Here is a 12,897-nt window from a genome sequence, read left to right as displayed (position 1 = left end):
GATAAGAGCCCGGCTGGCCCCTAAAGTACCTCACTTGATTGACGGAGCTTAGCGGGAGCTGGAGAGCCCAGAAATCCTTTGTAAGTGATGGCGATGAGTTTTCTCCGTTTCCCTTCCTGCCCGTGCTGGGGGTCTGCAGGGCACCTCGGGTCCCTCGGCGCCTCCCTGCCGCCCCCTGGAACAAACCCTAGCCCGCTGCTCCCCCGGGAAGCTCCGCGGAGTCTGTCCCAGACACAGCCGCAGGACCTGCCCCGGCTCCCCACCCCCGCCCCGCGGCTCTGCCCCTGCTCCCCCGGCTCCCGGTGCGCCTGCATTGTCTCCCCGGCAGGGAGCGCGGAAGGCTGGCGGATCGGCCGAAACCTCTGCCCGGGCTTCCCCACTTCTGGGGCTGCAACCTGGACTCATTCTGTAGACTCAAGGAAAAAGTGAGATCCGGTGGGGCTGGCCGGCCCCTGACAGCTGTGCTTCTCCATCTTAGCCCTGTCAGTGGAACGCAGGCTGGAGGCAGCCCCGGCAGGCTGGCTCTCCTGGGAACCGGCATTGTCATTGATTTCCCCTTAGAAAGAAATTAGGCCTTGCAGTGATGCCTCTGCATGGATGCTCCCTTTCCCCTATTACCCCACCTGGAGCCTCTATGGCTTGTCCACATTCTACTCTTTCCACAGGCTAAACTGAGGGTTTCCACGCTTCTCCCCTCTTCAGTTTGAGCATGAATGAAGTGCTGGTTCCCTCTGGTCTGGGGTATGGGTGCAGGTGCCACACAGCCTCCCATGCAGCCTGGTGGGTGCCAGCTGCAGTGGGACACTGGAGCAAGGAGGTAGGGCTTGGTGGGACACTGCCTGGGATGCTGCTGCTTTCTCTGCAGCGACCTCAGGGTTGCCTTCAAAGGCTGCCAGCTGCAGCGCAGTCCTCTCTTTTCCAGCTCACCTGAACTCCTGTGTTTTTTCCTTCAGGACCCCGGGACAGTGGGAGAGCATGGCACACCCCAGCTTGTAGCATATCCCTGGTGCTGCCACCCCACCTTCCCTGCTTCCTAGTTCGTCCTGGGACTCAGGGTAGTGAGCACAGCTGCATGCTACCTCTCTGGATCCCACTATACTGGCAAAGTTGACCAAAGTGGTGTGAGGAGGTGAGGGGTGAAGCAGTCAAGATTTGGCTACTGGTTTAGGAAGGTGCACGGTAAGCAGCAGGTGTGTGTGACCCCTGTGCTGTGGTGTCCAGAGCTTTTTACAAGCTTCATGCAGTTGATTTTGGTGAAGATATGTCAGGGATGTGGCCAGGGTGGTAAATGCCTTGTATGTGTGTGTCACAGCAGTCGGTGTGCTGTAAGTCCCAGAGTGGGCCTTTGGGGGGGATTAACTTGGGTGCAGCTTTGCAGTACCTTTTACCCTTCCTGCAGTTGGTTCCTGTACCATGGGCGGAGTGAGGCACTGTGTGAGAGAAAAAGACAGAAAGGGTTTCAACTAACCACTTAATTTCTCCAGCAGTTGCTGACATAGCATCCACCTGACCTGGCCTGGTTGTGCCATCATCCATGGCCTCCCTAGACACAGGACAGAGCAGGATGTGTGACACTGGGCCAGTGACAAGGAGGACAGAGCAACTGGTGAGGACAGAGCAGGCAGTGCCATCAGGCACAGAGCAGGCAGGGCTATCAGGGGCAGTGCCATCAGGGACAGTGCCACAGGGACAGAACAAGGCAGTGCCATCAGCGTCAGTGCCATGGGAACCGCGCAGGGCTGTGCCATCAGGGTCAGTGCTGCGGGGCAGCATGGGCAGTGCCATTGCCATGTTCTGCACAGCAGGACCCACCGCCGGGGGTTACCCCCGCTGTCCCCATCCTGCGGCAGCCCACGCGTGGGACCTGCCGGTGACCTGAGCGGGGCGGTGGCGGTGCTGGCGGGGCGGTGTTTCCCCGCGCCGGTGCGGAGGGAGGGAGGCTCTGGCTGGATTGATGGGCTGTGAAGGGGGGCCAGGCGGAGGGGTGGGGGACAGGGGGGAAGGAAACGCTTCCTGGGTTGCGGCGAGCGAATCCTGCTCCGACCTGCAGCCGGGAGGGCGCTGCTGCCGCCGGCAGAGGCAGCGCTCGCCGACCCCCCGGGGAGCCGCGTCCCTGTTTGATTGCAGCCGGAAAAAAAAGGTGCCGGGTTTGCCGGGCTCCCCTTCCTCTGGGCGACGGAACTTCGCCCCCGTTCCACGGCTCTGTCGGTCGCCCCTGCCCCGCCCCATCACCCGGCGGGCTCCGCATTATTATTCCTCTCAGCACCGCCGGTGTTGTTCCGCTGGGCTCGGCTCGCTCCTCGGGTTTGTTGCGTTCGCCCGGCGCTAGCCAGAGCCGACATGTCGTACCAGGGCAAGAAGAGCATCCCACACATCACGGTAAGCGGCCCCGGCGCTCCTTTGTTAGCGGGGCGGGGAAGGGCGTGCGGCGGGAGCGCCGAGCCCGGGGCGGCGGGGCCGGGGCTCCCCGGGGCAGGAGTGCGGGCGGCGGCGCCCGTCCTCCGGCTGCCGGCGCTGTGGGCGCGGAGGGACTGCATTTCATTTTTAAATTTTATTATTTTAATTTTTATTGTGTTTTCCCCTCCCCTCCCTCGCCTGCCGCCCAGCCGAGGCGCATTGCCGTGTGCTGTCCCCAGCCCGGGGCGGGGAGGGCAGGGCAGGCCGGCGGGGCTCGCCCGGGCGCTGCCGGGGCCGCGGGTGCCGCCGCCCTCCCGAGGAGCCGGGCCCGGGGCGGCTCGGCCGCCGGGCTCGGCAGAACAAAAGAGGGAGGGGACCACCGCAGTACAACGTGCCCCTGCCGCCACCCCCCGCCGCGGGCAGGGGCAGCGCTGCCCCCGGCAGGGCAGGGCGCCGTGGGCCGGGCGGAGCCCGGGAGTGCGGAGCAGTGGCAGGTGCGGGAGCGTGGGCGTGGGGGGAAGCGTGGAAAATCAGAGAGCGCCATGATGCCAGCGCCATCACCTCTGCACACTATTAATATATCAGACACTGTGGGGATCAGAAGTCAAATAGGTAATCGTACCCATCCTCTTCCCATCGGTGCCTGTCTCCCGCTAGATGCTCTCATACCGAATAGCGCTACAATAGAGTGTGCTTTCCATGCCAGAAAGAATGGACCTAGATCCTTTGGTACAGTATGTGGTTTCCCTTATATACATAGGATCTGGGGATATGCAGACTGGGATAAAGACAAGGCAGAGCTCCGGGGAGTCGTGTTTTAGGGGAGATCACACCCATGGCTTGCTCACACGGTAGAGGTTTTCCCCAGCAGCTGGTCTCCCGATTGCTGCCTGGTTTGTTCTTGAGTGGGTGTTGGGGTCACCTCTGCAGTGGTACCTGGAGCCGAGATGAGTGAGGAGGCAGGGTGAGCTCAAAGGTTGGCTCGTGGAGCTTTCCCTGACACAGTGCAGCGCCGTCCAAGTTTCCGTACATGAAGAGCGGCTGCCTGGTGGGTGTGGCACCTTCCTGAGCAAACCTGGTGCTTAACGAGCTACTGGGGCCAGTGTGGTAAGGCTTTGTAAGCCCCTCGAGGTTTTATCCCTAATTTAAAGAAACATCCATCAGGCAAAATACTTGGTCTGGAGGGGAACAGCCTCCTTCTAAAAGCAGAGTTGTATGATACCGAAGTGCTGCATTTATACAGGTCTCCACTATCAACAGGCAGCAGTGCCTGGTGGCCAAGGCTGAGGCTGCGTGTTGCAGTGGCTTTTTGGGTGATGGCTCCTCTTGCTTTTTTCCTCAACGTTGTCTGACTTGCAGTTACTCAGGGTATGTCTGGGCTAGGGGAGACCCTGAGTGAGTGTCAGGTGCTTTGTGCATGACTCAACCTTCATTGAATACTGGAGTGTAACATGTTCCCACCCATAGCTGGTTCTTTGCTCTTAATTTGGAGTAAAATAAGAAACTGGAAGAATTATGAGTTTTTGCCTTGGAATCAACAGTTCGTTTTAATTTTGTCACTTCTCACAAATTTTCTTCTCGTACTGGGGAGAGGACTGCTGGAAAAAAGAAAACCCAAACCTCAGCCTGTTCTCTTTGAAATGGGATGTGTTGAAGCTTCTATAAATGAATATTCATTAACATTAGTGTTGAGTTTTGTGACCAAATCAAAGGCATAAATTAACATTAGTGAAGTTGGCAGGCATGAGGGCTGGGCTGCCTTTTTTTTTTCTTATGTTTGGTGCTTCTGGCCCTTCTTCAGCAAAAGCAAATCAGGCACTCCGTGTTAAACCTTGTGCATGCTGCATATCTCACAAGTGCCCACAGGATCTGTCTGTGTCTTCTGGAAGCCCCATTCCAGTGTGGTAAATCCTGCCACTAAGGAAATATGTTGTAGGTTCAAGCCTTCTGGTCTCTAAGGAAATGCGATAGTGTGCAACAACCGTGATGATGAACTCATATAAAAATGTCATTTGTTACTAACATTTCCTCCACATTCACAGTCCTGCTTTTTGAAGCTACACCAGCTCCTGGATTCATTGGAGTAGTGAGAAACTGATTTTTGACAGTGTCCTGTATGCTGGTACTTTGCTGTGGTTTTTCCCCTATCAAGCTTGTGTTCCTTACATGGAGCCAGGAGCTGTCCTGAGCACACCAGAGCAGCACCTAGCATGCACCAGAACAGCATCCAAGCAGAGGCACTGCCAGTAGTCAGTACCTGGCCCAAACTTCCCTCTGGGATCAGGTCTGCAGTACTGGGAGGAGGCTGAGGCTGGTTTCACCTCTGATCAGCATGGGAGCAGATACGACTCTTGGGAAGGCAACCCTGTGGCATCCTGTCTGGGGTACTCCCCTTGGTGTGCATGGGCGTCACTGACTCCTTGTGCTTTGCCTGACTATGTCTTGCCTCTTGACTCCTTTCAGGCAACAGGGCCTGACTGATGCCCCCTTCACCCCATTTCCTTGAAGGAGCTTTATTCCTGCCTTCCTTTTTCCCTTTTCTCATGGTAGAGACAGCCCCCTTTGGCACTGAGCATCTCCCTACTCTCATATACCAATCTGCACCTCTTTATTTTCATTTCATTTACCTTTTTTTTATCATTTCACTTTCTGAAGCTGATGCTTCTTGCAGTTTATCCTGTTTGTGACTCTTATTCTGCCCTTTATGCATCCCACACTGCATCCAGGCTTGCTGTGGTTAGTAGAGCACCAGCAGCGCTCCAGTGTAAGGTGCCATTCAGATGTGAGTCAGACTGAAGGAACTGGGACCCTTTCACTGAAACTATTGTGGGAGGAGAAGGACCTCTGGATTTGAAGCACCAGACCAGTTTGGTGATGCGTTGAACCAGTAAGGGTAAACATGCAGTCATGTCCTCTGCACTGTGTTGAAGTCCTTGGAGGAGCTGTCTCAAACCACTAGTTCAGGAGTGTTGGCTGGGGGTGGAGCAGAGTGTGAATAATGTGTGGCCAAGAGTGTGTCCATGGGAGCACATTTCTCAGCCTGTGTAGTATGGACAGCCATCACATCCATTGCTGAGGTGTTTTTCTGCATGAGGTGGCAATCTTCCGTGCTTCAGTTGTGCAGGATGTTCTCATGCAGACCAGATTTTCCAGGATATACCCCTCTGCCCACTGCTTTCAACATTGCTATTATACTCCTGCAGCATATTATGTGAATCAATGGAGATGATGACACTGAACTGTCTGTTACAGATTATTTTGGCTTCTGTGTTGTGGTAGTGCTTGGCACTTTTCAAGAAAGGCCTGAGCATAGATGAACTCAAAGTTTCAGCATATATAGAGCACAGTTTAAAAAAGGCTTGTGGCATGTAAAATGCCTGTTACAGGATGTGTTTGTTCCAGCAGCAACTGCACCATTAAAACATAAGCTGTTTGAGCTCAGTGAAGAGGAGGTGTGAATACAATTCTACTGAGCAAAGGCAGAGTGGCTAGTCACCAAAGCAAATGCAAGGAGGCATTTGGGAGAGGAAAATGGTGCCCAAATCTCCTAGAATATGGGACTAATTCTCCTGGGAATGGTCCAAGGATTGACATATGAATGGGGAAAGACACTGCTGGTCCTGAGCTGTAAGGCGTGAGGAGACAGCTCAAAAATGGAGAGTTAGAGAGGAAGGATCAATCTCATTATGGAGCATAGCTAGAAAAGAGAAGAGCTGATACAGCATGAGAAAAAGAAGCAGATACATGAAAATGGAGAGGCTGAAGAAATTCAGAGGAGTGGGCACAGATAATAATTTTAGTTGTTACCTTTTGAATTGTTGTCAAGAGACATGAGAAATAAGTAGGCTTCAGCTGAAGGACAACAGAATACTTTGAGAAAGAAAAAATGCATTCATCTGTATTTTCTGCTGTGGGAGACACTGGTTCAAGACAAAAACTTTCTGTTTGGCCTGAGCAGAGTGCTGGGGTAATGTGAGGTGCTCTGGTGTGAAACAAGAGTAGTGAGAAAACTGTCAGCTAATTCACTTTGAACACCAGGGGAGACATGTCCTACAGATGCAAGGCATGGTGAGCACATGGAATGGTGAACTTCATCTAGGTTTGGATCTGTTCTGTGTCTCCCCTGGTCATGCTTTTTTACCTCCCACGTTTGTTGAACAGTGTGAAGCTACACTCAGATTGGTGTGACTTGCCAAAAGTGTTTGAAAAGCTTACTAAGTCCTAGGCATGGGAACTCTGTTTCATGTTATTATTCTGCTATTGGTGCAAGATCTGGGTTGATTTAGACAGCACTCTTTGTGCTTCTTTAAAACACCAAGGCCTGAGACTGCTTATTCTTTGTAAGGGTAATTTGTTATTTTGTTATTTGCTTAATCTTCAAAATTACATTTTCCCATCTGTATCTGTTTAATAGACTTGTCCTCTCTCAGTTTACTTGTCTGTCAATGAACATTTGTGCATTCACATGGCATAGTGGACTGGACTTCAGCCTGGTAGCTCTTGAGATGCTTTAGTTGCTTCAGTATAAGTTTTTGGACTTTTAACACCATTTCCTTGATTCTGTGACATGTCTATTCCTTTCCTTTTTTATACGGTAGAAAAAGTGGCCACAGTGTTCAAGCCAATTCCATATGGTGATTTTAATTACATTCAGAGTAGGTCCTTCTGGGGATGTTTCTGTGAAGACTGAAACCTTTGGCAGAGGGACAAAAAGAGGGGCTTTGGGCAGTGATCCTTTTAACTGCCACAGCAAGTTCATCAGTCAGTGCCCTCAACAGCGCATCAGTGTTCTCAGCATCATAGCTGGTGCCACCACAGGGAGCTGAGCTGTGTTTTGCTGGAAGCTGGGCAGGTTTGGAAAGGAGACAGTGGCTGTTGGGGAAGACAACTGGTCCAGTGAGGTGGTTATCTGAACCTTCATCTTACAAGTGTTGAGAGTGGCCACTGCCAATGAACTGCTTTCCTCACAGGGGCATGTTGTCCACTTCGCTCCCATTTCTTTCATAATCAAGAATCATATAAGTGGTAAAAGAGTGAAATTTCCATTTTCCTTTTTGGCAGGCAGGAGAGCCCACTGGCTTGGGGAGCACTTGAGCACTGTGAGAGTTATTTGAGATAAACTTGCTTTTTGTACACATGGGAGAGATAAATGCTGTTGTGTGTGTGTGAATGTATGTATGTGACAGATGGAATAGAGTAGCAAAACAATTTGAAGATTTCTAATCTTGCTACATACAAAGATGGCGGCCTTGTTCTGTGGAGCACAGGTACTTTGGGATTTACATTTGCTTGTCACAAGACAACAGTTTTGATACGTAGTGTATGTCCTCCAAGGTTTAAGGCATCAGCTCCTGCTTATATTACTACTAAATAATAAATGTCCCTGCTGATTCCGGTGAAATCTACAGTCAGTGTAAAATCTCCTGTGTGTAATAGTGAGGACCCAGGTAATGCTGATTACCCTTGCCCACCTTGCACATGGCTGGCTAAAGGAGTAGGTGGTGCTCAGAACAAAGGGGCTATGGAAGGATTGTGAATCGGTGCTGATACCACGTGAGGTGAGGCAGCAAGCATCACAACTTGCTCTCACTGGCAGAAAAAGTAGACATGTGAAGGACCATGACAACAGAAAGTGTCTCAGTGCAAACAATACACATGTATCCACTGCATTTAGTTGATCATGAATTATTTATTGCTAACATCATATTGAAAGCGTTTTCTACTATTCTGTTTCCCTTGCATCCACCTCCTCTGACAGAGAAGGGATTCCTTGTGGTCTTAGCTAGATTTTGACTGTGACTAGCGCCAAGGCAGGTATGTCTCAGTAGCCTGATGCAGGTTTCTGACTACAACTTAGATAAAACACATCTTGAGTTCAGTGGCACACAGCAGCCAGCCATTCTCTAAATGGCTGTTATCTTTCCCAGACTTAAGCTTTGCTATGAGTGGCTCGCTGGGATTTTGAGATCGCCTCTAATTGACGTAACCTGTGTGTAACCCAGGGGATGGGTATAGCAACATACAATGCAATGGATTCAGCCCTCCAGCCCATACTTAGGTGAAACCCCTGCTGATGCCAATGAATATTGTCATCAATAAGATGTTTGTTGTACTTCCTTTCTAAAAGCTAAGCAAAGATGACATTTACAGTGAAGAAATCTCTGTGGAGTTGGTAGCTGTAGGAGTAGTCCTTTTAGACTGTGTGATTAAGCCATGAAACTGCCAGCTAAATAGAAAGTCAGGTCTCAAAAGGGGAAACAAAAGAACATCAGATCTTCTAAATGAATAAAGATGAATGAATACATTGGCTACAGACCAAGATACAGCATTATCCATTATCAACATAATACTTCCTAAATTAATTGTCATATACTAGAGTGCATTTGTTAAGAAAAGAACCTTAAAAGCAGGGTTCTCCATTAGTGGCCTATCGGAAATGATGCCTCAAGGATAGAATTTTTACAAGGAATTCCCTGAGTTGATTCAGGGTTCATTCTAGCTAAAAATGACTTCCTGTGGAGGGTGGCCTAGACTTGAAATTCAAAAGGAGGGATAGTGCTGATTAAAAGCAGATCTTCTATAAGCAGACAGTACTTCATGAAATCCCATTTACAGCTCTTTGATCCTTATGAAAGGATTTTAAACAAACATTCCTCCTGGGAAGGATGTCTTTCTTCTTTTGCCATTAAGTTTAAAGATGTTCCTTATTTGTAAGTACTTTGCTAAAAGGAAGGTAATTTAACTGTATTGTATTACAATTGGATCTGAATCTGACCAGCTCTGATAAAAGGCAACCAAATACATTCCCGCCCTCCCCCAAAAAAGTAAATCTCTTGTATATTATAGGAAATAAGTCTGCAAGAAGGAATGCATGGAAGCACAGAGGAGCTCCGAGTGCCTCCCTCCGTTGGTTGGCAGTGGGACTTTAGCCTTTGACAAAGGGCTCTCTTGCAAATAATCTCCTTGAGGAGATTTGGATAACCAAGACAATAAAAATATCAACCTGTATTTTCTGTACATTCACTCTGATCTGGGGATGATGTGTCTTTTGTAACTGAGTGGCCTTTTTAAAGCCTTACTAACAAAGAATTCTGCCTCTGATGTGCTAAAAGAGTGAAGATGAGTGTCTTGGCTGCAAGTGTGATAATTTAGTGTAATGCCTTTTTATGTCTCTTGCATTTGATCTGATGTCTTAAATCACATCCATTCATAGACAGAGAACTGGAAATACAGGTGGACTTGGAATTTAAACTGTTTTCAAATGGCTATTTAGCATAAAACCCTTAGTCATCTTCAGGACTCTTGACTGATCTGGGTTTTAGAGAATACAGCTATTGTTGCTCTTGAGATGCAAGGACAATGTTATGTTCTAGTAAGTCCTTAGAATTACCCAGAGGATGAAATCACTGCTCAGTGTTTTCTCCTCCTCCAGGCCTGGAAAGTCTGCATTTGACTGTTGCAGTTTTTTGCTTGGCAAAATCTGCAATGCAGCAATTGTGAAGGTCCAAATCAAGAATGAAGCAGCTCTCAGACCCATATGCTGAGTGTTATATGAAGTTAATTGTAGATAAATTGTAAAGCAAACTGTAAATAGTTAATGATTTACTTGATTTAGAGATGAAGATGTAATAGGCAGACGTTCCATTTGTGACAGAAAAGCAAGAATGTAATAGTATGTGTAGGAATTGCAGTCTGGATAGATGCTGCTGTTCGATGAAAACACCACTTTTGACTCTTTCTGAATCTTTTCCAATGGCTGGCATACATAATGGCAAATGGAAAATTCATTCTTTTTTTTTTTTTAAACCCCAGCTTGTATTAGACAGGCATGGTTTTCTCTGAAAGGTGACTGCAGGTGCAGTACATGGGTATTGATACTGTAGAGAATTGTGGTTTGCTCTAACTTGTGCTGCATTCTATTTTGACATGCTGCACCAATTTGAAATAATGTTTAGTAAATCTTATGGCAGTTTTATTTCTTCTGTTACTATGCTTTTTAGTAGTCCCAAGAAGCAGATTGAGAACTACATGTGTAAAAACTATTTGAATTTTGTTGTGTGCAATATTTTTAGATACCTCTAGCTGTGAGGGGAGTGGGTGAATGAAAAAAAAGGCTAATTTTAAATTTATTTGCAACTGTTCCTGCTCTAACATTCGAATCATATTTTCAAATAACCCAGAGCTGAGCGCCTTGCTGCCCAAGGGAGTTTGATCTCACTTGCACTTGCGTGGAGCCCAGTGCAGGATTTGGGACCACAGCAGACCCTGGGCTTGGGATCTTGCAGGTTGGTCTAATGCTGCTTTGTCTCTGCTGCCCTTTGCCTTTGGTGCTCGTGAAAGTGTGGACACGCTTCACAAGAGCTGAGACGACTCACTGAAAAATAGCAGGAAAACTGGCAATTTGTACAAATCGTGCCAGTCACCGGCTTACAGATGTTTCGTGTTGCTCTTGCTGTAGTGGAGAGTAATTGTGAGGGAGCGACAGCCGCCGCTTCGAGTCTGAGCAGGCAGCCCCGCCTCCTGCAGCAAAGGAGTGTCTGTGGCATCTCCTTCCGCTGCCATGACAATTGCTGTCATGTCACAGACTAAGCTCTGCAGCTTTGCTGCCAGGTTAAGCAAGAGAAGCTAGACTGTGATTAGGAAAGGATGATCAGGATGGCAGCGTGCATGGTTTGAAGGTGAAGTGGCTGTGTCATACTCTGCAGTGAGCAGAGCCGGGAGGTGCCAGAGCGCCTGTAAAATGGAGCTGCGGGAGAGACAGCAGATAAGCATCGTGGCTGTGCTGGTGCTGTGTCATAGCCAGGCACAGGACTCTGAAGCAAACAGCAACAATGTGGTCACATCATTGCAGTAGCGACCAGTGAAGGAGAAACACCTTGACTCCCGCAGCCTGCGGTGGCTGTGAAGTGTGGATTTACAGTGGTGCTTTCTACATCTCCCTTGCCAGTGAGAGCAAGGTTTTTTTCCCCTTGAATCTTGGCATCTCATGAACTGCTCGGTATAATACTCCCTCTCTGTTTTGCTGTGTTCCTGCTGTCTGTCCTTGGCAGGCTGTAGGGAGGAGAGGGTCCCAGCAGCTTCCTTTGGCTTGCACTGGGAAGATGTGGGCTGGGAGCTTCTTGTGCCAGGCAGTGCACTGAAGGCTTGGTATGGAGCCCTTAGGGCTTGGCAGGCCTGGGACATCTGTCAGCTGAATACAAAGGTGGCAGCCACCCTAGGAAGGCAGCCACTACTGTCGCCTCCTGAGCTGAGTGATGAGCCTGTTTGCATTGTTGCTGTTGCTGTTTGCATTGTGAGAGCACCCAGAGGTCAGTGAGTGGCTGAGGGTACCTCTTGAGAGCTGGGCAAAGACAGTGTCCTATCTAGAGGGGATTACAGCTGGGAAAGGGAAATATGGGCCAGTGCTGCCACGATTAGTTCAGGTACTTCAGGTCACTCCTCCCTCCCCCTGCTGCTTTCCCCAGGGGACTGCAGAGTGTGTCTTTCCTCCAGCATGGAACAGGGAGAGGAGGATTCTGGTCCCTGGTTTTTCTAGACATTTGTCACTTCTCAAGACTGCAAGCAGGCTGCCTGACGTCTTGCCCCTGGTAAATAATACACGGCCCCTGACCACACACAGCACCCACGTGCCTGAGGAGGCTGACCTACTTCAGAGAGCCTGTGTGTGCCCAGATTTCTGTCCAGGATTTCACTGCTGCCAGTACCAGTGACCTAAACCAGTGCAGGATTGCCCAGCACCACTGTCAGGGTGGCAGTGGTGCAGGATGGCAGCATCCCTTTGCCTTTGGGGACAAGAGGCCAGGGCTGTGCCTGTTCCTGAAGCCTGTACTTAGAGTGTGGCAGGGAATGAATGCTCCATGCTGACCAAGGATTTGTATAAAAGTTATTTCATAAGGAGTACAGCAAATTGCTTGTCAATGTTAACCTGTGCCTCCTTTCCAGTCATTTGTTTTCATGTAATTATTCTGGCCTGTTGATGTAAATGCATCTATGGGGAAGGTGCCCATAGGCATTGGGTACTGGTGCTTTGACTAAGAACTAGTCATCCCTGGTCCAGAGCAGGGTGTTTGAGGCAACACCTGTTTGACTGGGCACAGTGTGCTGCTGAGTGTGCACGGGGTACTGAAACCTCACCTGGGTTGCTTGTGCCCATCAGCATCATCTGTGTCAAGGTACTCTCTGCTTTGCAGCAAGCTATGTGTCCTACAGGCACACTTGGCAGCTCAGGCTGCTTGGAAGAAGTTCCAACAAAACTCTTTTTTTTCTTCTGAATTTGCTGATTTGTTGAAATGGAAATGTGTTACAGATACTTTCACATCTATCAGGTCCTGATGAAAGCTGGGCAAGGCTCCACAGAACCATCCCTGCTGGCTTGACAGTCTACCTGAGGAGTATCAAGATGTGTGTTCTTTGGCGGCCTAGTCTTCCACAGTTTCCTTTACCCAGCTGGGGGATCCTTAGTCCCAGTCTAGCTCAGGTGCAGGACCTCCTCCCTTTTGA

General features: G+C 49.4%; 1 protein-coding gene across 2 annotated transcripts in view; it reads left to right on the top strand.

The window, feature by feature from the left end:
• CRMP1 (collapsin response mediator protein 1) overlaps window positions 1-12,897 on the top strand; it is a 49,951-nt gene that overhangs the window by 1,226 nt on the left and 35,828 nt on the right. The window contains exon 1 of one of the 2 annotated variants that reach the window (XM_071556819.1): window positions 2,006-2,379. The exons of the other annotated variant lie outside the window; for it this stretch is intronic. Coding sequence (XP_071412920.1) covers window positions 2,341-2,379 — 39 coding nt within the window. The 5' untranslated portion in view covers window positions 2,006-2,340. Of the gene's footprint in view, window positions 1-2,005; window positions 2,380-12,897 lie in introns of those variants that run through there. 2 annotated transcript variants of the gene reach the window in all.

Source organism: Pithys albifrons, chromosome 5 (assembly GCF_047495875.1).
Source record: "Pithys albifrons albifrons isolate INPA30051 chromosome 5, PitAlb_v1, whole genome shotgun sequence".
Taxonomy (NCBI): Eukaryota; Metazoa; Chordata; class Aves; order Passeriformes; family Thamnophilidae; genus Pithys; species Pithys albifrons.
The sequence above is the reverse complement of the archived record's forward strand: the minus strand, read 5'-3'. Positions and strand labels throughout refer to the sequence as shown.